At 55.1% G+C, this 25,711-nt stretch overlaps 1 protein-coding gene across 2 annotated transcripts; it reads left to right on the forward strand.

Moving 5' to 3' along the window:
• The first annotated feature begins 9,377 nt into the window (after positions 1–9,377).
• On the forward strand, positions 9,378–23,051 carry MIER2 (mesoderm induction early response 1, family member 2). 2 transcript variants are annotated; one of them, XM_014958661.1, is made up of 12 exons: positions 9,378–12,652; positions 13,209–13,360; positions 14,101–14,226; positions 14,869–14,992; positions 15,598–15,707; positions 16,380–16,449; positions 16,676–16,827; positions 17,541–17,622; positions 17,721–17,815; positions 18,594–18,697; positions 19,704–19,840; positions 20,388–23,051. In XM_014958661.1, exons 1-12 carry the CDS (start codon positions 12,532–12,534, stop codon positions 20,861–20,863), a joined length of 1,749 nt encoding a protein of 582 aa, XP_014814147.1. In that variant the 5' UTR covers positions 9,378–12,531; the 3' UTR covers positions 20,864–23,051. The 2 variants fall into 2 exon arrangements, with proteins under 2 accessions (XP_014814147.1, XP_014814146.1); XM_014958660.1 differs by having other exon boundaries at positions 9,379–12,652; positions 18,594–18,721.
• The last annotated feature ends 2,660 nt before the right edge of the window (positions 23,052–25,711 follow it).

The raw sequence follows: 25,711 nt of genomic DNA on the forward strand, positions 1-25,711 counted from the left end.
TGGGCACAGTGGGACCCCCGGGCTGGCCATCTCCCCCCTCCGCCCTGGGGGAAGGCGGGTGCCCGGCTGCCAGCCCCCCTGCCCACAGCCCGACAGTGCCCACCCCGGCGAGGGGTGGCCGGGGCTCCTCGTCCCCCCCTGCCGCGCTGTGTCAGGCGCGATCTGACATTTAGCTCCTCAGCTCGGCGCGTGGAGATGCAGCGATAGCTCTAATCTGCTTTTCTCCTCCTCGCGCTCTCCCCGGAGGCAAAAGCTGCTGCTGTGAGAGCGGGGGGGCTCTGGCAGCCCGGCGAGGAGTGCACCCACAGCACCACGCTGGGGGTAAAGGGGGTCCGGAGGGTCCGGAGGTGTCCTGGCAGCACCGTGCCCTCCTCCCCATGCCCTCCCATCAAGCAACAGCAGCTGGGCCTGGATGCTGCCAGCAGCAGAAATTTGGGGTGGTTTCAGAGCATCCCGGGGCTCTTCATCTTCCCGGCACTCTTGGGCTCTGGCTGTGCCCAGGATGCGCTGGTGGCAGCGAGGGCAGCAGCTCCCCAGCGCAGGGGACATTCCCGAGCCATGGCACCAACAGCAACAGCAGCAGCCACCCCCTGCTCCGCACCCCCCTCCTGCTGCAGCCCCAGGGTGTCAGAGCCCTCCGGATGGAGACACCCCGTGTAGCCCCCTCTCCATTTCCCGGTGTCTCAGCTCCAATTAATGAGGCCCCTATTAATTTTTTCCGCTCAGCAGCTCACGTCAGTGTCAAACCGGCAGCGCGTGCTGCGAGAGGGAGCCCAAGCTGCCGGGAGCAGCAGAGGGGAGACGAGGCGCCAGCTTCAGCCCGTTAACGAGCCCAGGTGCATGGGGGGGAGGCAAGCTCTGGCCCCACAGCTGCCCCACAGTGGGAACGAGCCCCCAGAGAGGGAAAGCTCCCATCTCACTCCACCATCCCATCACCCCCCACTTTGCCAGGGGGTCCCAGGCTCATCCCAGCTTTCTCCTTCCCTGCAGCGTTGGCCCCGGGCGTTTGGGGTGCATTTGGGAGCCCATCATTGCCCCTGTGCCCAGGCTGGGCCCTGGCATGCACAGAGGTGAGAGGGCTTGGGCAGAGCGGGTGCAATGCCCGTCTGGCAGCCCCAGGGTCACCAGCTGCAGACTGGGGCCAGCGAGGACTTGAGCCCCTTTTGGGGACTCCTGCAGCCACAGGCAGAGGCTGGACCCGCAGCAAGGGCCAGCGCTGGCCGTTGAGCTCCTGCCCTGGCAGCACGACCCTCCACCCACTGCAGGTCCCGCGGGGTGAGGCCAGGACGCCCAAGATCCCTGCGATCCCCCCCCTTCCCCAGCCCTCAGAGATTGCCTGGAGCAGGGGGTTAATGATGCATCCAGACAGAGCCGACCTTTCCACCTTTCCACCTTTCAGCTTCACCTGCGGCTCCCTTTTCCCTGCCATTATCTGCATGGATGCCTGTGGATTTCATTTCCATATTCATGGTGTTTTAATGACCCTGTAATATCTTTATGTTCTGCAATTAAATGCGGAATCTATTTTTTTTCCTTCTGCAGATTAGCATCTGCACAGGATCATTTGTGGCATTTGAGCAGAGGAAGGGAAGGCTGTGCAGGAGGGAGACAGGGTTAATTAAACTTCAGAGATCAGCAGGCTCCGCTGCCAAATGTCCTTCTTGCCGGTGGGACCATGGAGGGTGGGGAGGGAGCAGCCCTGGGCTGGCTGACAGCCGGAACGGCCGAGATGGCCAGCCGGGCAGCTCCCGGGGCTGTTGAAGTAGCTCTGAGTAGTGCAAGCACACACGAGCACACATAGACACGCTTGCACATGCATAGACACGCTTGCACATGCATAGACACACTTGCACACGCATAGACACACTTGGACATACATGGGTCAAAATCCGCACCAAGGTCCCTGCCAAGGGGTGCGAACCACGACTGAACTGCTGCTGGCGTCACCTCCAACCAGGAGGGTCCCGCTCCCCATCCCACCCTCACGGGACCCTTCTCGTCACGAGGCTCTCCATGGCGCAGCACACTGTCTGTCCATCACCCCGTGCTCAAAGGCAGACAGAGAGACGGACAGACTGACAGCATTGGGGTGGAGGTGCCACCGAGTGGGGCAGGGAGCTGGGGGCAGCCGGGGGCACATGGGGGGCTGGAGGTGCCCCCCCATGCTCAGCAGTCCTGTGGCCCCGGTGCAGGGTGACATCAGGGCTCCACGGAGAAGCCATTAGAGCTCCTATCGCTCCATCTCCATTCCCCGGAGCTAATGGGCATCTCCGGCTGCACCATCCCCCTCCCTGTGCCGGTGATGGGATGGTAATTGGGTTTCGGCACTGCAAGATGGATGGGGCTGAGCTGAAAGAAGAGCAGGGAGGAAGAGGAGGGTGCAGAGGCAGCTCTGAGCAGGACAGACCCTCCTTGCCCTCCATCCACCTCCTCTGCTCAGCTGTGGGGCACTGCCAGCCCCTGTCCAGCCCCAGACCTTGTCAGAGGCATCTCACGTCACCTTGGGGCCGGGGAGAGGCAGGTCCCGGCAGCCCCCGGCCATGGGCATCCCTGGGGAGCAGAGCTGGGGTCTCATCTCCCCTCTGACAGAGGCTGGTGATGCCAGGCAGCCCCAGTGCGCTCCATGGCTTTGTGTTGCCCCTCGCAGCCTCCCCCTCCTCCTCCCTTCGTCCTTTTGAAGCCGCAGCTGTGAACAAGATGTTTGCAAGGGTGAGGCGCAGGAGCGGCGCGTTTGGCGCATTGAATAAAGACAGGGCTGAAAAACACCTTCTCCCGTGGCTGTTTGATGTGAAGGGCAGCGCGGAATTCATTAGGAGTGATGCCAGGCGCCGGGTGCCGTGGGAGCTGCCGCTGCCGCCGGCTGCTCGGAGCAACACATGCTGACACCCTGCAGACATGGCACCCTGGGCACTGGCACACGCAGCCAGGGCACCCACGCCAAGGCACATGTGGGCTTGTGTGGTCCGTGTGGTGGGCAATCACACACCACCGGGTGCCGGCTGGACCCATGCGCCCACCAAAACGTGGTGGAGCTGCCTCTGCCTCTGTGGGCACATGGCTGTGGGGAGGGCAGTGCCTGAGAAAACCCAGTAGAGAACCTGTGTCCACCCCACAGCCCCCCCACCCTCCCTGGATCAGCCAGGGACTGATGCGGGGCTGGATGCAAGATGTCCCTCAGGACGGAGGGCGCAGGGTGGGGGGACGGCTGCAGGAGAGGTGGGGGACAGGTCCCTGCTCCCTTCTGGCCCCACTGCCACGGTGAGCAGCAGGACACAGCATTTTATCATCCTGCTAAGGCTGACAGCCACCAGAATTAATGAGTTCCTCATCAGCGCTGCTTCATTTAGTTCCCCCCTGGAGTCGCCAGCTCAGGGTGACACACACAGCCCCCCAGGCAGCGTCAGAGGCTGCTGCCATGGCTGCGGGGCGAGGGGGGAGTGCACAGGGGGTACCTGGAGCATGTGTGTGAGCACGCACAGGTACACACGTGTGTGTACAGGCTGAGGGCTGGCAGGACATGAAGCCCCTGTCTGGGTGGACGGGGCATTCTGGTGCCATACTGCCTCATGGCACAGGGGGCACAGGGGTGCAGGGACCTCTTCGCATCCGTCATCCAGGCTGGAAGGAAGCACCTGCTTTTAATTACTTGACACCAGCAAGAAACACTTGTGGGCAGGGCTAGGGAGGGAACAGGGAGGGGAGAGCATCCTCTGCTGATTACAGCTTTCTAATTCTGTGATGAGCCCCCAGGGGGGAGGGTGGGCAGCTCAGGTGGGGGCACCTGCAGAGCTTTCTTAAGGCCCTCATGCAAGGGGCTACTTTGCTGCTGTGGCCAGGAACCGGCTGAGCTGGGCAAGGGGATCGGGGGCACAGGCAGCCCCGTCCCTGTGTCTGCCCCGAGGCCTCGTCTGCTCTGTGCAAAGGTAGGACAAATGCCGTGGGGCAGGAGGGATAAACCAGGACTTCACACCATCTTGCCCTTGCTGGCGTGGTCTGCGTTTCTCATCAGGCTTGTCCCGAGCTCTCTTTCTTCAGAAGGGTTTGGGGTCAGGTTCTGCTCCCCACAGCCCACCCAGGGTCATGGCTTGGGCTGCAGGGAGGTGACGGTGGTACGAGTGAAACTGAAGCAGGGATTTAGATGGCTGTGGATGTCTCTGTGTCCATCGGTGTATACAATAATGTTTATTTCTCTGTTTTTCTTTGCAAGCAGCAGTCACAGCTGTTACACAGCGCTTCAATGCAGGCAATTAGGCAGGGAAATCACAGGACAGGAACTCACCCTCAGCACGTATTTCAAATACAGGTATGTCATCGGGTGCAGGATGGATCCCACGGCACCAAAGCAAAGGGTCTGTCAGGGCAGGTCAGGAGGGTCTTGCTCCATGTGACGGCGAGGTGACAGCATGTCCCTGTTGTTGCAGGAGAGGCTTTGTGCAGCTTCACCATTCCCTCTGGCTTTGGCTGTTATCGCACCAGCAGAGTGTGCTGGGAAAAGGAAAACATGCCTTGTCTGTTCTCTCGGTGTTGGCCTTTTCAGAAAGTCGACATTTTGAAAGGATTTACCATCCCACGGCTGGTTTATTTGGCAGGCCGTGTGGTGCGCAGGCTGCATAACTCCAAGCCCTTGTCTTCACTGTTGGAGCTGCTGTCAGGTCTCACCTCCCGCCAGTGCCCGCGGTGCCATCCTCTGCCCCGGGGACGGCAGCTGGCGGTTACCTGGCTGCAGGACTAATCCCTCATGTGCACGCCCTGCAGCTGCACTGAATTTCCCACTCCCATGGCAACGTCATAAAATCAATAGTTTGTCAAGAGGTTATTGAAGGTGAATTTAGAAAGTTATAGATTGTTGCAGGAGGGGGAGAAGAGAAAATCCTGGCTGTTTGGGATGCAAATGCAGCACAATGACTGCTGTGACGATAATAACTGGATTGAAGGTAACAGGGACGTTCCCCACAGGAAGCTCATCACTGCATTGCAATTAAGAGCCAATGGTTGACCCACAAGAGAATTATTAATGGGGGGTCAGAGGGAATCCCAGGATAAGACCCATGGGTGTTGTCAGGCTGAGAGCGGGACCCTCTCGCGTATGGTCCAGTTCTGCCCCAGGGTGCAAGGTGCCGGGATCAAAACGCATCAAGTGTGTGACCCCCAGGCTGAGGAGGCTCAAGAGGGAGAAGGGTCCATGTTCCATGAGCCACTCCCACGGGAGCACCACGATGAGCCCCGACAGCCTGACCAAAGGCTTGCCAAGGGTCTGGGACACGCGTGGCCGATACAACCATCGGGTACAGCGTTACCTAATTATGTTGTAGATATTGCACGTGTTTTTGTGAGCCACACAGAGTTATTATATAATAAAATATTTTCACAGTAAATAAGCTATATCTGTGGGTTGAGATGACTTGAAGTCTGTTGGAAGGGAGGGAGGAAGGATAATAGGTACAAGAAGGGAACTCTATAGCCATGACACCTCCTGTCACCCGGCCTGGCGTGGGCGGACGGGCTGCCTGAACTGCCCTGGGAAAGGGTGGTGTAAACGGTGTGTGTTCAGTAAACAGCTGACAGCAGTGGTGGATCCTGAGGCACCAGCACGTTGTAGAAGTATAAACACTTGTCTGAAAACCTAAACTAGTATGTTATTTGTGAGTAGCATAGCTCCATCTAGCATTCATGAAAACTGATGCTTCTCTAAAGCTTAATTCATTACTACTCTGTTAAGTGTTAAAAACTGTTCTGTCTGTTAACAGCCACAACCATCGGGAAACCAAGTGTTCTTTTACAGTCAGAGCTTATATGTGCAGCTCTTCCCCTCCTGCATTCAGACCATTCTGCACTCAGCAGATGCCTGCCTTCTCACAGGGCACATCCAGACACCAACCTCCCCTTCTCCTGGGCAGGGGTCAGTCCTGTCCCAATACTGATAGATTATTTTTATTTTCCCTATCAAAATTGCTTTATGAACCCACGTAAAAAAAATTATTTATCTTCAGCCCCTTGTGGATGAACAGCCCATTGATGAAAAAGTATTTGCTGTCGGTCTCAGGGCTGTAAAGCTTTTCCAAGAAGCAGTGTTGCTTACTGGGTAGAGCACAGGCGAGGAGATAAAGGAGGGCAAAACTGGGTCGACCCCAGTTTTGCAGCCAAATTGACCCTGGATTCGACCAAAGCCGCTTCACCCTTTCCTGTTTTGTTCACAGAGCAGCGGTTTTAACACAGCATGCTGTTGGAGTGTCATGACTAATCACTCGCAAACACCTGGAGAGCCTAAGCCACCCTGCGTTCCAATGCCCTCCAGGTTTTTTAAAGGCCTTTGCAAATTTCAAAATACTGGATGTCGGGTGCTAAAATCCCTGTTACCGCGCTGGCGAGGGGCTGCCTTTGCTCACACACTGTGCTCTACAGCCCGGCGCCTCAAAGGGCTGTGTGCCCGCTTCGGAGTCCGGTGGTGGCTGCAGGATGGAGGATCACTGCACCTGGCAAACCTGAGGACAGGAATTAACACACTGGGCAATGGAAGTGTCTGCTGGAAAGTGTTTCACCACTCCCTCGGGGGAGCGCAGCCGCGTGGAGACACTCAGCCTGGCAGTTGTCACTGCGATCATGAAACGGAGCAGCAGAAGTTGGCATGAGCGCTGCTGCGGGTCAGCAGAGCTGAGCTCCTGGCACAGCTCTCCAAGAATGAGTAAAGCCGGGCAATTGTCACGAAGAATTAAATTTGCTGCAATGAGTCCTTCCCTCCAAATGTTCGGGAGAGCGAATCTCGCTTTGCGAGGCCAAGGGAAAGCCGATATCAAAGTGTGAACAGGGATTCACGCTGGAGCCTGAGCCTGCCCGGGGTCTCTGCGGGTCTGGGTGCGAGCGCTGTGGGACGGGCAGCACGTTTGTGGGTAACTGGTCCCCAGGTCACACTGGGGAGGCAGCCGACCAGAGAGACAGGTTCACCCCAAATCCAGGCCTTTCTGCTTTTTGTGGTGACAAAACACCTGGACGTGCTGTTGGGAGCAAAGCATAAAGCCTTCTCAGATAGTTATAGACAAGGTTACTTTTTTAATTGAATAAACAGCATCTGCGATCTGTTAGTCCTTTAAGAAGAGCTAGACAGAGCTGTGTGAGGGAATAAAGGCCTGTTCAAGTGCTCTGGTTCTCAGCTCAAGGGCCACCACCACTTCAGAAGCACTTGATAACGCTTTGCTTCCCGAGCTGAAAAGCGTGAGTGAAACCTGACGCAGAGCAAATTGCCGGGTGCGGGGGCTGCTCCCAACGACCAGGCACTGGGAGCCTCCGTGGCTGCGTCGCTGCTGAGAGGCATCGGCTGGAGCTGAACGATGATTGACTGGACTCGACACCACCGAGCCGAGGGGTGCGATGACATGTCTGAGGGACGGGATGCCACCCGGGGGGACCCGGAGAGGGCGGAGAATTGGGTCCATGTGAACCTCATGGGGCTCAGTGAGGTCAAGCGCAGGGTCCTGCTGGCCAGGCTTGACAGGGCTTTGAGCAACTTGGTCTAGTTAAAGGTGTCCCTGCCCATGGCAGGACCTTGGACTAGATGGCCTTTCAATGTCCCTCCCAGCCCAAACTATTCTATGATTGATCAAATGGTGAGATCTGGTGCCGGATGTAGCTGTGTGTTCTGCCAATTGTGTTGGCAGCTCGTTAATGCGCGCTCTGAGGAAAGCGCTGGCTGCGGGTCCCCAAGGGACAGAAGGGTCCTCTGGCAGGGAGGCTGTCCTGGTTTCAGCTGGGACAGAGTGAATTTTCTTCCTAGTGCCTGCTGTGTTTTGGATTTAGTATGAGAATAATGTTGACAACACATACTGTTTTCGTTGTTACTTAGTAATGTTTATATTAAGTCAAGGATGCTTCCAGCTTCCCACAGCAGCTGAGGGGGAGCACGGACAGGACAAGCCACCCAGAGAAATACTCCCATATTCCCCCTGCCACCCCCACACTCAGCGCACGAAGTGGGGCTGGCTGGGGTCAGGGACCCGTCATCACTGGTCGGGACGGGCTGTGATGGATCCATCACAGAATTGTTGGAGTTGGAAGGGACCTTCTAGAGATCATCCAGTCCAACTGATTGCCCAGAGCACATCACTAAGGAGCATCCATTGGGGCTTGAAGATCTCCAGAGAAGGGGACTCCACACCCTCCCTGGGCAGCCTCTGCCAGGGCTCTGGCACCCTCACCCAAAAGAAGTTTTTCCCTATCTTTGAGTGGAACTTCCCACGTTCCAGCTTGTGCCTGTTGCCCCTCGTCCTGTCCCTGGGAACCACTGAGAAGAGTCTGGCTCCATCCTCCCTCAGCCCACCCTTTGTTGGGGGGTGAGCAAGTGTGTTTGCATCACTTTTTAGATTCTTTTACCATTATTTTTTTTCTCTCTTTTCTGTTACTATTCCATTAAACTGTCTGTATCTCAACCCACCGGTTTTTTCCCTCCGTGTTCTCCCTGCCCTACCGGGGGCTGCCCGGTCCCGGCCCAGCCGGGGTTCTTTGGCCTTGCCTCCTTCGGGCGGGATGGCGGACCCCCTGCCCTTACCGCTCCCGCCCCGACTCCCCGCCGCCGCCACGTGAGATCCGGTGACTTTTTATCAACAAGTTGCTTTATCAACCAGACTCGGGCGGCGGGAGAGGCCTCTAGGGGCGCCGCGGTGGCCTCCGCCCCGGGCCCCGCCGCCACCGGCGCCCCCTGACCCCTGCCCCGCCCTCGCGGCGCCGCAGCCAATGAGCGGCCGCCGCCGCATCCGGGGCTTCCACAGTCCCCCCGCCCGCCGCTCGCGCTCGGCCATGGCGGAGGGGAGTGAGCCGCCGCCGGGCCTGGGGCCTCCTCGCCTCCCCCGGCCGGGCCGGGGCACCGGGACCCCCTCCTCCCCCGACCCCCGGCAGCCTCCGGCCGTGGGGTGGACGGGGCGGGGGCACCGGGGCCGAGGGAGCTGGACGGGGGGCGGCGGCCCGGCGGCGGGCAGGGGAAGGGCCCGGCGGGGGGCAGCGGCCGGGCCCGGGGAGCGGCGCCGGCTCTGTCCTTCCGCCAGCGCCCAGGAGGCAGCAGCGGGGTTTCCCGAGGCCGGGCCTCCGGGAGAGGGGCCCCGGTGGGCGCTTAAAGGGACTTTGGGCGGGGGGGCGGCCGCGGTGCCTGGGCCCATGGCCCGGCGGGGGACGGTTCCACCGCGGGGCAGCGAGGGTCCGTAGGGCTGGCGGGAAGGGACCGGGAGCGAAGTGGGAGCCCCCGAGGCTTTGGCACAGCAGGGTCTGACGGCGTCTGGGGAGCCGGGGTCAGAGGGTGCGGAGCTGCTGGACAAGGGCTTGCAAAGGGGGGGGTGAGCGGCAGGGCCTGAGCAGCGGGAGAACTGGGAGGTGGGGAGAGCGGGAATGGCAGAGGGCTGGGGAAGGGGACAGGAACGGCTGGGCTGGGTAACTGGGACCAGGAGAACTGCCCTGCTAAGAGGGCGAGCGGGAAAAGGGGCTTGTGCTCTGAATCTGGGTGAGGATGCCCCTGCTGCCTCTCCCCCATTGCGACGCTGTGTTTGTTGTTGTGCGTTGTGCCGAAACGTTACTGCCGTCGCTCCACCACACTTACGGTTGGTGATGCCATTACCTGTTGGGTCTTGACACATCCTTGAAATATCCCTGTCCTGTCATAACGGTTGTCGTGGCGCATCCGCCTTCGTTTCTGTCATGAGATCCTTGTGGTGACCACGATGTGGGAGAAGGATGCTGGGAAGACATTGAGGTAGCTGGCTGCTCTGTTGCAGGATCTCAGAACACCATTAGCTGAGACAACTTCAGTTCGACAGCATGGGTTCGTTTTCAGGGTATTTCAGCATTTTGCGTGAGGACAGTGCTGTCTGGCCTGTCTGCTGTCCCATCCAGAGTGGCTTGGTCTTGGCTGCCACCTTCGGTGGATCACAAAGGGTGCTGCGTTCCTCTGTGCCACCACATTACTTCTGCACGTTGTTGGGCTGACGTGACACACTGAAGTGCTACCTTGGCACACTGCACTGCGTTGCTGTTGTGCATGCACTCTGTCATGGGTAAATCTAGGAGTTGTCACTGTCTTGCTGAAGAGGTTTGCCATCCAGAGGGACCTGGACAGGCTGGAGTGTGGGCCCAGGCAAAACTCACGGAGTTCAGCAAGGCCGAGTGAGGGGCACACCTGGGTCGGGGAAATCCCAAGCACAAATACAGGCTGGACAGAGAATGGATCGAGAGCCGTTCCCAGTTGGAACTAGATGATCTTGAAGGTCCCTTCCAACCCAAACCGTTCTATGATTCCATGAACTGCAGTGTCTCTGCTGAGACATTCCAATGGCATGTGATTTGGGCACTGATTGTCCTGAGCAGAGCAGCAGGTTACCTGTGGCATTGACAATCCATGTAACCAGGAATATTCTGTCATCATTTACCTATTTAAGCCAGACCTGCCTTTCTTCCCTTTTCATTTGACTTTGACTCATTTCCATGGTCTTCTGGATTTGAAATGATCTGAGGGATCATTCAGTTTCACACGCGTTTAAATGTGGGTGTGGAATGGGCCCTTTGCTTTTTCTGTCACTTGTTTCTCTTCTCAGCCCAAGCCAGGCAGTGGGAGTTGCTTTATGGTGACTCCAGCTCACAGCGGTTCCGCTTGCTCTAATGCTACATTATTGCTTTGGGGAAATAAACTCACGATTAGTTACTGAATTGCCATCCTGTCCTACTGACTATTACTCTTCATTTCAGCACCTGGTCATTAATATAAGATCTCACCATTCCTGAAGTATTCTTGACATCCTTTCAAGCCAGCCCATCCACTGCTAACAGTTTCAGTCTTTGTTTTCCCAATCCTTTGCATGCAGCTCCTTATTGATCCCCATGCGAAAGAGGAGCACTCAATACACAGATTATTGTCTCAGGAAGGAGAGTTCTGCAGATCGCTCAAGACTGGTGGGAGCAAGTGCAGACCTCGCCCTTATCCTTTCCATGAAACCAGGGTTGTTGGCTTGGAAGGATTTATCCCAGAGGGTTTTGTGCTTGGTCACATTCCAGAGAGGCACAACAAAAGGGCATTTGACACTTTCCTGAGTTCCAAAGCAGTTTCCCAGTAGGACCATCCTCCGAATGGAGGCTGTCCGAATCCTTTCTGTCCCCTTCTGCTTTCATTATCCCAGAAACTCCTCCCTTTTCTTTTACTGTGTACAGTCACTGGGCTCTGCCAGCAGCCAGTGGTCTCCAGTGGGGTTATCTTGCTGCTAATAATGAGACCCTCAGGGATGGTGAATTGCAGCGCAGCGTGTGCTCACTTGACTGGAGGCATCCTCTTTTCACCAGTGAAAAGTAGAGGAGGGAGCAAGAATTCCACAGGTGTTTCACAGATCCTTTCCCTTCCTCCCTGCCTGTCCTTCTCTCATATGGCAATACCTTCTGCTGCCTTCCAGGCCAACCATTATTTTAGCAGTAATTATACTTGGAAAAAAGCTGCCTCTCTAGTCATTATGGAAAGTGCAATATATGTGTCAATACCTGAAGAGACTAACTTGGAACCCAAAGTCTGGGGTAGCATTTCTGCTGTATGCTTTGCTCTGTTGTTAGAGGATGAATTTCGATCTGAAGCTGTACCACATTTCCTTAAGTAACTCTTAAGAACCCCATACTGAAGCATTGTAGATGTCCTGGATCCCACAGAGTAAGTGGGGAGTGATGGTGCACGGCTGAGGTTATTAATGGCTGAGGATCATGAAGAGGTGTCGTTGGTGACTCGGGGACTGACGCTGATTTTCTTCCGCAGTCGGATGCTCTCACTCACCCAAAGGCATTGGTTAATTACCTGCTTGCTCCCTACCCCGGCTGAACTTGATGAGCAGCATTTCCATGTGCAGCAGCCCCCAGAGCAGCAGATGTTTGGGGTTGTTTTCCAGGCCCCAGCCCGTTCTGCTGCCTGAACTTCTGACCCAGCACTGAATGCCAGAACGCAGGTGCCTGTTCTTGGTGTCTCCCCGTCCCACCTTTCCTGTGCCACTTGCAGTCCTACCAGCCTCCTTCACTGCTTGCCCAGCTCTAGATTTCGTCGCTGCTCCCCACTCTGAGCCTGCTGGGTGCAGGGGGGTGTAGGGAGAACCAGCGTCTGGTGGCCGCTGCTTCCGATTGCCGCTCCAGAGAGTGGGTTGGCTCATAAAGGCACTGTTCAAACAGCAGGATGTGTGTACTTAGAATAATTGCTTAGGGTCAAAATCCTTCTTTTAGGTGAAATTGTAAGCCATAAGGATCTGAGGTCTTAAACTGGTGAGAGGATAAATAATTAGTGGAGTGCTGAAGATAAAAAAGATCAAATGGAAACACCGCCATATGCAGTTAGAGACCGAGGGGAAGGTGATGAACCCGGAGGAGAGGAGGCCGGGAAGAGCTGCTAAATACACTTGACTGGAGCTCTTTTTGCATAGTGCAGTTTCTAATGCGACCCTGCGTGGGGTTTGTTAACTTTTGCTTTGAAATTAAATTAATTGCATTTGCTGGTGGGGTTAAGTGGCTGGAGGCGTGTTACATTTTTAAGAAGAGATGTCTCAGCCATATTTTTCTCTTTTCTTGAAGGCCTCGGTTGGCAGGCAGAGTCCGAGGGTGGTGCCATACCCAGCCCACAGTCTATGTCCTGGAGAGCCTGGCCTTCAGAGTGCAGCAGGTAGCCACAGTTTCAATATGCTTCTGTCTGTTGGTCTGGTTTCCTGAGGAAACAAGGCTCCTGTGATCAGCCTGTCTGTTCTGTTCCCTTCTCCTTCCAATGTCTTCTGAACCTGTTGGTTGATTCCCATGCCATTTGACACGGAAGGAAAGTCTTAAAGATGCCAAAGCTCCTACAAGTGTCCATTTGCCCGTTCTTGCAATAAGAGGTAATTATCCTAAAAATGCCTCGGGTGAAGGAAGGGCTGCAGTGTGCATTCACATGTTATGACATGAGTGAATCGAGTCAGAAGGGACACACGAATACTCAGAAAAACTTCAGATTCAGCTTTCAGTCAGTTGTGGGACTTGAACGTGCAGAGAACCAGGCTTTGCAACTTAGCGGTCATGGAGTGACTTCTTTCAGTTGTTTTCCCTGGCCCCTCTCACTCCTTCCCACTCATCCCTTCCCCTGGCTCACCACGGCTGCACATCACGGGGGGCGTCCCAAGAGTTCTTGTGTCTGAGGATCTGGTCCAGGGTGGTGCTGATATCCCACCTTCTTCTCATCCCTGCAGTTGTGTCAATGGGCTCAGCCGACCATCGACTGAACCTGGCAGAGATACTTTCCCAGAACTATGGTGTACGGGAAGAAAGGGAAGATGATGATGATAGCCAGGAGAAGCAGAAATCTTTAGAAGAGCTGGAGAAGAGTATCAGTGCCTCTCAGGTAAGGGCGGCAAGGGAGGGGAAAGGAAATTAAGTGCTGGGTTCTCTTGTTTGCTTTGATAGTTTGGGTAACAATGGCCGTTGTGAGAAGCTCTGACTTGCTCAGCTGGCAGTGTGCTGGGGTTAGGTCCACCCATCAACGAGCCTTACGTTTGAATTCAGATGGGAAGGAATTGGTTGACAACAGGTAACAGCGGCAAATCTTGGAGTCCTCCTCTGCCAAGTGACCTCTCTGATGAGGTGGTCCTTGCTCACGTTGCTGAAGAACCATCAGCTGCTGAGTGTGTGTCCATTTGACAGTGGAGGAGTGCCAAAGATGAGGTCATGTGGTCCTGCTGTGGGTGGTCCCACAAAGGCCTTGTTGGTGACAGAGACTCTTCAGGTCCAGCACAAGACCAGTAGGGATTTGCTCCTTCCCTTCCTCGGTATAAATACAGTTCTGCTTCCTGGCATCTGCTCACCAGCATGAAACCTCGTATAAAAAATAAGAATATTTTAAAAATGCCCTGGACTATATTGCTTTGGGATGAAAGTTCCTGGCTTCTCCATACCTTTGAGAAGGTGACGGGGGGGTCTTGATAGACTGTGCCTCCCTTACACAGCATTACCCAGGGCAGCTCAGAGCCCCCAGAGGAGCAGAGCTGCTGTGACTGCCTCTGCCTATCTCTGTGTTCACTGCAGCCGGTGTTGTGCTCGGTGATTGTTCCATTCCTGATGAAGCTTTGTCCTCCTCTTGCTCAGAGCAGTGAAATGCCATTTGAGGAGCTGCTTGCACTTTATGGCTATGAGGCGTCGGATCCCATCTCGGAGCAGGACAGTGAGAGCAATGACATTTCTCCAAACCTCCCGGATATGACTCTGGATAAGGTAAGAGCAGCTCTGTGCTTGGGCATGTGCCGTTGACCTCTGCTGTGGGTTACTCTTGTGGAGCTTGAGATATCAGGTGGCTCTTTTCAGGTGGGATTTGATGCTGGGGGAAGGGGCCTGTCTAGTTCTTGTGTCCCCTGTGGGGAACAGAAGGTGCAGAAATGTGGATACAAAGACCTTAGAGGGGACCAGAGAAAGGATATCTGTTTTTAAAAGAACACTGTAAAAGCCCTTTATGGATTTTGGGTTATGGGTCTTTGCAGGTAGATGTGGATCTGTGGAGAGTCAGGGAAGGTTTGTATCATCCCAGGTGAAGCTGTGGCTCCTTCTGTTCTAGCTGAAGTCTTTAGAAAGCTTTTTTTTTTAACCTTCCAGAGTCTTTAAGATATTTGCTCTGAGCAGAGCTCTACAGAACGGGCCACTTGCTCCTTTTCTGTAGGAGCCACTCTTGGACCTTGTAGAAATGCTTCTAGGGAAGATAACCTGGGGGTGGTGGGGAGTGTGAGAGGGAATCTGGCTTTGGAGATATATGGGAGGGTGAGGAGATCTGTGGATGTGGCCACCTTTGGCCTGAAATGCTTTCCTGTAGGCCTTTTTTTTTTAATTTAAAAATATTTTTCACTTTCTTGTTGTTGTTAAAAGGAGCAAATAGCGAAGGATTTGCTTTCAGGGGAAGAAGAGGAGGAGACACAGTCTTCAGCTGATGATCTGACTCCATCCGTCACATCCCACGATGCGTCAGACCTATTCCCAAACCAGCCTGGCTGTATGTGGTGCTAATTTCTAAGTCATTCTTTATTAGTGTGCAGGGTAGGGCAAGAATGTTTTTCTTTATTTTGTCACTTAGTTTCCTGACATCAGTTTTTCCACTTTCCTTCTGGGGGCTGCAAGTAAACCTGGTGTTACTGAGCAGTGGTTAGGACATGATGGAGCACAGATGAGCAGTGGGATGAGGGAGAATTGTCTTTAGCTGCAACTCATAACACTGAGAAAGTGAGAATTTTTTTGCTACCTGCTGTAATGGCAGTCTGGAAGATCAGTACCTGATCTGACATCTCTGGAAGTAAATAAATTCAGTAGTACTAGTGGTGTGATGTATTCTGGCAGTTCCTAAATGTTCGGATACGTGGGAAGCCAAAGTGTGTGACAGACGCAGCATGGAGTGATGTTACTCCTGCTGGCCTGCAGAACGAAGCAGTGGGAGTGTACAAATTCTTTTATTTAAAAGGAGAAAAATAAAATATGGATAAGCTGTCACTGAGGACCATTCTGAAAGTGACTTTAGGACAAAAAATGAAGGGAAGGAGAGGGAACATAGAGCAGTAGAAAAAAAACATCTCATAACTAGAGATCTTTTCCTTTCCCACAAAGCAAACAACTTCCTTGCTGATGAAGACAAAGAGCCCTGTTCATCTCCATGTGCCTCCTCCATGGCTGAGGATTCAGAGGAGGATTCCATCCCATCCAACGAGTGTAAGAAGGTAAACGATCCGAGCGCATTGGGAAGGGGAGCTAGTGCAGTGTGCCCGAGTCTGAGGAAAGCACAACACCAAAGCACTGTGATACTTCCTCAAGAAATTTTCCTTCTTTTATTTTCTTTTGCTCAGTGCCTTGCGTTTTGTGGGAAGGTGGTGGAAATCGGTTACAGGAGGCTTTTTTAATAGGATCTTGATTCTGTATCTGAAATGATCTTCTGCTTCAGATACAGAAAATGCTGTTATGGCTTGGTAAATTAAAGCTGCAGCCTTTAGCCCTATAAAGGTGAAATGCTGTGTGGTATTCCCAGCAGGATTTGCTGGGAAGAAACCATTGCATAAAAAAGAGGAGCAGGCTTCCAAATTCATCCTGTTTGTGAAGGTTGCAGGAGAGGTTCTGCATTCCTTTATCGCCAGCCTTAGCTGTTTGCCATATATCTTTAACATAAAAACTATGTAAATGCCTAAGATCCCTAAAGTATCGTCTGGCTGGTAGTAACTCTTTTTAGTTACCCTATAAAATAGTCAGGGTTCCCTAGAAGCAATAGTGACAGCAGGGATTACCGATCTATAAATCAGCCCCGTGGTGTCACAGTCCCTGAATCATGAATTACACCTCAGTGCCTGCGTGGAGCATTTTCCATTTCAATTTACCACTGCTCTGTGGTGATGTTTCAGGAGATCATGGTTGGACCTCAGTACCAAGCCAGTGTTCCCATCCTCCACTTAAGCTGGCACGGTGAGAAAGGTAAGGCTTGATGGGTCCTGTTTGGGTGTGGGGCTACCAGCCCGGGCGTCTGGGGTGGCCCTGCCTCACCAGTTCAGCTCTGTCTCTCTGGGCTTGGCACCTCTCGGTGTGGACACCAACGTTCACAGCTACCCCCCAGCAGGCTTTAAACAAGCCTGTTCGAACATGCATTTCTCAAAAGCAGCAGAGTTCTCTGATTAGCTTATTTCAGTGCTTTTTCTGTTAGCCTACGAGAATGAAGATCAGCTGCTTTGGGACCCAAACATACTCCCTGAGAGAGAGGTTGAGGAGTTCCTGTACCGCGCAGTGAAGAGGCGCTGGGAGGAGCTCTCTGTCAGCAGCCTGCCGGAGGGAGAGATGGTGAAGGACAACGAACAGGTACATGTGGGGGCTTCTTGATGCCCAGAGACACTCCCATGGTGCAATGTTTGCTACAGATATCCTGACTGAAACCCACTTAAAAGAGAACGAGACCCAACTCTGCTTCTGATTCCTGGATAGGTGAGGGTGTGCTGCTTGGCTGCAGTCTCAGGAGACGCTTTCCCTCCGGCTGGGAAGCCTGGAGAAGACTGTAGTGGATGCCTCTCGAGCTTAGTACTTTTCTTCCAGCACAGTGACAGATGTTTGTGGGAAGCATGTACCAGGCTGGGCAAGTAGGGGGTCATGGGTGCTGTTTTGACTGTGTATCCCAGTATCCCAAACTCTCTGAGCCAGAGATTCAGCAGGAGCATCCTTTTGGATCTGTCCTCTATAGCATTCTTTGAAGCCAGTAGAAGATCAAACGTTTGGCCAAGAAACGTCAGCGCAGTTGTGTTTCCTCTCAGCTGGGCAGGTCAGGGTATCACAGTGAGCCTGCAGGAGCACAGAGGCACACCTGTAATCTGCAGAGATGCTGGTGGAACCACATCTTTTCAGTCCCATTGTTTGTTATCCAGTGCCTTGAAAACCTGTGCTGATGGTTGAGCTGGGGTTAATGGCAAAGTGGCTCCTGGGAAAAATAAGTTTTACGAGACAAACGTGAGTCATGAGCAGGTTGGTTTGTGGTGTGTTGCTCAGGTAGGTGCTCTAAGTAATTTTCTTCTTTTCCCTAGGCTTTGTATGAACTGGTGAAGTGCAATTTCAATGCAGAAGAGGCGCTGCGGAGGTTACGGTTCAATGTGAAGGTTATCAGAGGTGAGAACCCTTCCCATATTTAGATTTTACCCTGAACATCAAAGCACATGTAAGTCTAGATTCTGTACATCTTCAATTCATCTTTCTTCCTGCCATAGATGAGCTTTGTGCCTGGAGTGAGGAAGAATGTAGAAATTTTGAACATGGCTTCAGGGTGCACGGGAAAAACTTCCATCTTATCCAGGCGAACAAGGTGAGGAGGCCCAGCCCCGCGCCGCTACGGCCAAGGGAGGGGGCGCGTCGGGAGCCTCGGCTGATGCAGGACATCCAGGACCTCTGGGTTCCCACCCCAGGCTTTGTGTTGACTCACGCTCGCAGGTGATGGGCTGTTCACTGCCCTGCTCTGCCTTATTTTCCAGGTGGGAGAAGTCACAAACACCACTGACCTGCATGAGTGATGTCAGTTAATTACTGATTAGCCCTTTCTGGAGTCTCAAAAGTTCTTTCCAAACTCTCAGCCCTTGCAGTACTTCTGTGAATGAGTGAGTTGAGCATGTGGATGTTTTGTAAAGTCCCCTGGGGTCCTCTAGAATGAAAGGTGCTGTTGTAGGGAGAGCTGGGCCCCAGGACATATGCTGCTGTGCTGGGAGTTGGCAGAACCAGAGAGTCCAGTTCTACCGCGCATTAATTGTGGGCATGTTGGCACTGGCCAGTGGAAATGGATGCAGGTTTGCTCTCTTGGTGTTCAGTGTGCTGCTGGGCGTGCAGGAAAGTCCTGCAGGAGTGTACCGAGTGTGAACCCACACCGGGGTCTGCAGGAGCCGTTGTGCGCTGTGGGGAGTTCTTTCTCTGGCCAGTTACCACCTTGGAAATCTCAGTATGTGCTTCTGTTCTGCAGCATAGATGTGTCCGTAGCAATATAAATTACTGTAATGCACTTCATTTTCTGTGCTGATTAAATGGGAGAATAGTCCTTGCTCCATAAGGCACCTCTCGATGCGTGGCCTTCTGACTGTGGTGTGTCTCCTCAGGTCCGCACCCGGTCGGTGGGCGAGTGTGTGGAGTATTACTACATGTGGAAAAAATCGGAGCGCTATGACTACTTCACTCAGCAGACCCGTCTAGGAAGGAAGAAGTACGTCCTCCACCCTGGAGCCACGTGCGTGGAATATTCTCACACTAAAATTAGTAATATTAACCTCCCTGTTAAGGTTCCTGCTGTAAAGCACCTGTGCTTAAAAGACTGTGATTTCTGCTCTGGGATGTTTCTTTGGTGGGAACGTGGAGGGGTCAGTGGGTGTTCTCAGCATGTGAATGCTGCTGGTGCGGGGAGGGAATATAAGGCAATTATTTGCTTGGATGTGGACTTTCTTGTTTCGGAAAATACTGGTTTGTTTCAGACAAATGCATCTGCAGAAATGAAGGCCAGGGTCAGGGATTCAGAGCTCATCTCGGGAAATAGCTCAATTCAGTGAGGTTTTGGGAAGGAAGCATTTTAAGTTCAAAAATACACTATTTCTGGTGTTTTGGAACCTGAATTAATTTCTTTCCCTGCTGCCACCCTTTGAGGCAAATTCTTCACACTGAAATGTATGCTAATTACAGAAAATACTTTTCAAAAAGGTTGAAACTGAAATATTTTAAAAGGTCAAAATGAAATACTTAAATTGAATCAATTAAAAACGTTAGATGAAGTATTAGATTTTTACTTTTTTTTAATTCTGATGCAAGACAGGAAAATACCTGAAATCTCAAATCCCCCCAGGGTGGGAAAGTATTTTCTCAGCGCTTGCTCTTTGCTGGCACACTAACATTGTCACAACCTGCTGCAGCTGCTCTGGGAAGCTGTTCCCCAGGGAGAACATTTGACCATTTATTTCCTCACGGAGGGGGCTGAGGTCAGAGCTCTTTGTTTTGGAAAGACAGAGCCTGTTCTGGTTTATCCTGGGATGGGCTTGGCCCCGCAGAGTTACCTGCGATCGCCTCGGTGCGGAGCCCATGCTGGGGACTGACATTCCTTCTGGTGAGGTCCCTGCAGTCCTGTTGCTTTATTTGTTAACAGGTTTTAATCTGTCCCCCTTCTCCCTGCCTGTGTCTCCCTGCTCCACAGGTGGTGGCACTGCTCTCTGTCTTTCCCACAGGGATTACGCTGACAACGACTTGGATGGGGGTGAAGTAGAAAACACCAGTCGTTCCCGGGGCTCCCCACCCATCCCGTCTGCAGCCAGCTGCCTGGACCCTCACTTTGGGCAGGACCAGCTCACAATGGAGAGCACAGGTAACAGCCCTTCCTTCTCTCCCTCGCTCAGCAGCCGTTATCCAGCTGCTGTTCTTCTCCCCGTGCTTGCCCGTGGGCTCCCTTTGTCCTGGGCAGGTTTTGGTGTGGGCAAAGGAGACTTCTGTTCCTGGGAACCGCTTTCGGAGCGAGCTGGGACTCACAGGGAGCTGGAATGGGTTCATTCCCTCATCGTCCTGCCCTAATGAGGGCTTTGTGTAGGCACCTCCCAGGGGCTGTCAGCATGAGGGGGTAGGACTTAGGATTTGGCTTATCTTGGAGTGTCTCTGTGAGATTTCCTTTAATTTCCATAGAAACACTGATGGCCTCCCATCTGCTGTCTGCATCTTGCCTTTCTTTACTACATGCTGGCAGGGATCTTGGTTGCTATAATAAAGAAACATTTGTGCCATCAAACAAATACTGTTGTGATTAGGTGGGATTGAACTGGATTCTGGTTTTTTGTGTTGTGGACTCACTCTAGCTTTCTTTCACTTACTGTCCCCCACTTCCTCCCTCCCTGTCTGTCTTTGTCTCCCCTGCGGCGCAGAGCCCCTGAGCGTGGAGAGCACAGCCTGCAGCCTGGGCAGCATGAGCGAGTCGGGGCAGGGCTATGAGTGCAGCACTCCTTCCGAGACAAATTGCTCCTTCGACCCCGCCGAGGAGACGTCCTCAGGCGCCATCTCCGCTCCCTGCACGCGACACACTGTCCCCCCCTCGGACGCGGGGCTCTATGCTCTGCCGCCCGCAGGACCAGGACTGGCTGAGAGGCAGGAGACGTTGCAGAGCTCTGGTGAGACGATAACCATGGACTTCACTCTCCCTGCAGACATTAACGAGGGTTTGCCTTTAATTGCTGGCCCTGTGGATTTGGACAGAGACCCAGAGGCAGTGGTGGCCCCTGCGCAAGTGTCCTTATCGGTCACAGATTTTGGCCTCATTGGCATCGGAGATGTAAATAGTTTTCTGACTGCTCACCAAGCTTGCCCAGCGCCCGTGGCTCGGTCGGAGCCGCTGTCACAGTGAGAGTCTCCAGTCATAAACTTGTCACAGACCCAGCGAGGACTTTGGCCTGACTGAGGGAAATCCTGGAACTTCCGCTGTTCCGCAAGGGACGGTTTGGAGCTGTTGGTCAGAATCCGTCTTTCCATCCTCCTTGATCCAAGGCTACCGTGAAACTAAACACCTTCCTGCTCCAGTGTGTTCCGACACGATCACACCACGCTGGGGCTGGCTCTAGTGAGGGGGGAGGTCTGTCACCCCCGTTCTGTTGTGTCACCCCAGGTAATGCCAGGCTGTTGGCAGAGTCCCTGCCCCTCGGGACAGGGGGATGTCCCGTGGCCCCAGAGGGACAGTCTGAGAACAGCAATGCTCTGAGGACAGGGTCGTGTCACTGGGGCGGGGGGAGCAGTCTGGAGGTCTGAGTTGATCCGCAGGGAGCGCAGCCCACCCAGCCACGGGGCAGTTGGCCTGCAGTGATGGGATGGCCATGCCAAAGGAAGATGGCTCTTGGCCCTTGGCCCACAGGTGGTGTGTGGCAACAGGAGTCACCTCCCCGTTCCTTCCCGGCAGCCGCCCCGCGCTGCGGGCTGTGACGGCGCCCACGCTGCTGTTGTCACCTCGCAGCTTGGCGCCTTTGCCCACTCTGCCTGCTGCAGGTGCCTGGTCCAGCCCTTCGGGCCTCAGGGGGCACCCTGCCTGGGGAGCACTGCGTGCACTCGAGTCCTCACCATCCCTTGGAGTTGTTCTGGGAGTGAAGGGAGTTTCTAGACCCACAGAGCGATGCTGGCCCTCAGGGTGGTGCCGCTTCTCTCACCGCCCGTGAGTGACTGATCCCTGCTGACGGCTGCAGTACAAGGGGACAAAATCCAGATGAAAACATCTGTAGGTTCCCAGCTCGTTCAGACAATGTGGGAGGAGGAGGAGGAGGCTCAGCTGCCAGGGTGCCAGTGCCAGCGCAGTCCCAGGCAGGAGAGAGCACCAGTCCCTGGGCATCCCTGCCCCGCTCTGCGTCACAAAAAGCTCTCTGTTTTCTGAGAGGAAAGTGTGTCTTTACTGCCATTAGCAATGTCTCAAGGAGGTGACGATGGTGGCCCTGCATAGCAGCGAGGTGGCCACAGTGGCCTGTCTGGGTGTGCTGGAGCCCGGTGTGTTCCCGGGTGTGTTCGGGTCTGGGGTTTGCCACTGCCCTCCAGCCACATCCCCTGTTCCCACACAGGCTGCTGCAGGGGTCCCTTCCTCCCTGCACTTGGAAGGGGTCTGGATTGAGGATTTTTGCTTGTTTTGGTTGAACCCTCCGGGCTGTGACGCTGCTGTTGGTTCTGCTGCAAGTGGCTTTGGAAAATGGCTAAAACCATGAGCCCAGGTCCTCCTTGTACCCATCCCTGTGGAGCTGCGTTGAGCCCTGCAGTGGGAGCAAGGAGACAGCGTCGGGGCAGCTCCACAGGACGCAGGATCAGAACTTGTCTCTCATCTTCCAAGCCCCAGATCCATTCTGCTGCTGTAGCCGGGGTTTGCTGTGGTCCCGGCCAGCCCTGCCACAGGGTGCTGAGCTCTGGCCTTGGTCAGGCAGCGCTTGGTCAACCAGAGGTGGAGACGGAGTCTCCCCTCCAGCTGCTCCCAGCTGCTGTGAACGGAAGCAGATTCGAGTGCCCGCTCCATAGTGGAACTGCCCGGGCTGTGATTCCCCTTTTCTGGGGGGGAGAGGAAGCTCCTTGGCTGGAAGGAGAAGAGGAGGCGGCGAGAGAGCACGGGCAGCCCTCCCAGGGAGGGTCAGCCCTTGGCATCTCCTCTCCATCAGCCAAGAACATTCTTAGTTTTCCTGAAACCATTTTTTTCTTTGGTTTGTTTCAAGCCCTAGTGAAAGGAGAGGGGAGGCTGGGGGAGGCAGAAATGTCTCTTATTTATGTTCTTCAGTGTTGTTTACAGATTCGCATGGGGTCTTTCAAAATGAGTGTGGCGCTTTTTCCACATAACTGTAAGGGAGAGGGGTGGAAAGGGCTGGGACGGGAGGTCACTTGGGGAGGAGGTTTGGTTTTGGTTTTCTGTTGGGGTTTTCTTTTTCCTTCTTACAAAGCACATTCACTTTGAGCCACTCCCGATGCTGGACTTTTCCCCCCCCTCCCCTCCACCCCAAGCCCTACACTGTGAAGTGATACTGCCTTGAAGACCCCTTGACATTATTTATTTAATTAAAAACCTAATTTGAAAGTGAGCTGCAAGCCTGTGGTGTTTTTGGAGACTGAGATGCCGCCGTCCTGTGCAGTGCGATGGTGGAAGTGAGAAAAGGGGTCCTTGTCTTTTCTGTCTGATCCCCCCCAACCCTGGTGAGGGCTCCATCATGCCCCTCCTTGTGCCGGGGAAGCAGATGTTCATGGTGCCTGACAGAGGGGATGTGCAGGGCAGGGTGTGTGGCTCAGTGCTGATCTCGGGCCCATCCTCAGGGAGGTGGGGGACCCTGAGCCCTGCAGGGTCGTGTCCTCCCCTCTCGGGTGCCACGATGGCCTGTCAGAGCAGCCCCCGGGGTCCTGGTGCAGAAGCCAAGCTCAGTCTTGAGCACGGCTGCTTCTGCTTGTGAGGAGCATCTTCACCCTGGGATCAGCTTGTGCCCCCAGCCTGCCCTGCCAGAGTCAAGTCTGCTCCCCGTGGCCCCAGCGTGGCTGAGCTGCCCCGGTGGCTGCGGCTTCTGTCCTGGGGGACCCTGGGGCTGGTTCTTGGGGTCCCTCCTTTCTCCATTCCTGGCCCTGCCCACCTTCCCATGCTGTGTACCAGCAATGCCATCACAACCCGGGAGGAGGCTTGGCTTCCTCAGCTGCATTTACCCTCCCGGCGCTGTGTGTGGAGGGAAGGGAGGTGTTCACTGCTCTTACAGGTGCCCCGAGTCCTCTGGAACCCTGGCAGCCTCCGGAGAGCCCGTGGTGGTGGGAGGCGGGGGTCTGTCCATGTCTCACTGGCTTCAGCCAGAAATAACATCCTGGAGGCGAGAGAAACGTTCCTGCTGCAGCAGTGTTGTATGTTTCCAACAAGAAGGCTCGTTCCTCACCACAAAGCCCCTCTGTTTTGTCAGAAACCCCTTAAATTCTGTTCCCCAGCTCTTGCCTTCTGTCCCAGGACCTTGGGGTGGGATGGCAGGGTGTATTCTGTCTCCCTCGCTCGCAGCTGGAAAATGCCACCTGGAAAACCAGCAGGAAAGGGGTGATGTGCTCCTCTGGGAGCTCTCGGCGTTTGTGGCAGGGCAAGCGCCCGCAGGCGGAACCACAGCCGGGTGGGAGCGGGCAGAGCCAGGACCTGCAGGATTGCAGGGAACAGCCAGGTGAAGTTGGAGGAAACCTAACAAACAGGGCCCAAATTCCGCCAGCTCCCCCCATACCCCCCGGCAGCTGAGGGCAGGGGCTGCTTTCCTCCCTGTGACACCCCTGAGTGTGGCCCAGCCGAGGGACACCGTCCGGCCGGGCTGGGCCCTTCCAGGGTGGCTCCCGCTGCCCTGGCACCACCCGACCGCCACGGCACCACGTGGGGCAAAGTCCTGACACCGGTGGCCGCCCTGCAAGGCCATGCGTCACGGGCAGGGGAGACGCCACATTATCTCACCCTGCTCTGCTCCGGGCCAGCACGGAGCCACACGGGCCAACACTGCCCCGACGGGCCCCATCCTGTCCTCGCTGAGCCCCGTGCTGCCCCATCTGTGCCCCCACTGTGGCCCAGCCTGGAGCATCCACACCAGCCACAAGGGTGGCCAAGGACTGCTGGGGGCTGTGATGAAGGGGGGAGATGTATCAGCAGTGGGATAAAACCTGTCTGAAACCCCACATCCCCCCTCTGACAGCCCACAGGCACCAGCCAACCTCCCCTCCCACGGCGTCCCCACAGCCCTCCTCCCCTGGGGCTTTCACCCACCCACCACCGAGATTCAGGGCAGCACGTGGGGCAAATCCTGCCACGGCAGCGAGGCCAGGACCCCACGGCACCAACGGGCAGAAAGGAGGCTGTAGGAGATTGGATGTGATGGGATCAGAGCAGAGGAAAGCCACAAGTGCTTCTGCCCCTCTCCTTAAATCTAGGGCAGCCCAAGAGCATTTCCAGCCCTGCTGGCTTCCCACAACAGCCCTGACATTCTCCACAGGCCACTCACGCTGCACTTAAATAAACCAGCCCGGTAGCTATCATTTGGGTGGTTTCTGTATTATTTATGTTTCCTTCCGTTGCTGACCAAGAGTTGGGCCTGGAGCAAACGGCTGGGCTGTGGCCGTCCCCACTCCCACCAGGGACTCGCTGCAGGGACCCGGGCTTCAACCTCTGCTCCCGTCCCCGCTGCCGGTGCCACCGGCTCGGCACGTCCCCAGCCCCAGAGGGGAGCACCGGGAGCCTGTCCCGCTCCAGCCACCGCGGAGGCTCAGGAAAATACCACTTCAGTGGTTAAATCACAGCTTAAAACAAACACGCGCCTCGTTTTGTGTTTAAATGGGGATGCTCTGCTCCCCGCGGTCTGTCCACCACATTCAAAGACTCCCGGGGAACCCTCCTTCCCCCCAACACCCAGCATCGCGGCTGGGCCAGACCCGTATCTGCTGCCGGTGCAGCCAGTGCATTTCTGTGGCCGCGTTCTTCCACTCTCAGATTTCTCTTGTTTTTCCCCTTATTTTCCTCAGGAAAGCAGCCCGGGGCTGCCGGGACACAGGCGGCTCCCACAGGCGGCCTCACTCCTTCCCTTCTCCCCCTTCTCCTCGCCGCAGCGGAGCCGGGGCGGGGGACCCGGGGGGACCGGACCGAGGACGCTGCAGTGGGGACCGAGGACCGGGAAAGCGGCGAGGGGCGAGGACGATCCGGGCCCGAGCCGCCCCCGGAGGGGGACCCACGGCCCCCCGGCTCCCGCCC

This window comes from Calidris pugnax, unplaced genomic scaffold (assembly GCF_001431845.1).
Source record: "Calidris pugnax isolate Ruff unplaced genomic scaffold, ASM143184v1 scaffold425, whole genome shotgun sequence".
NCBI lineage: Eukaryota > Metazoa > Chordata > Aves > Charadriiformes > Scolopacidae > Calidris > Calidris pugnax.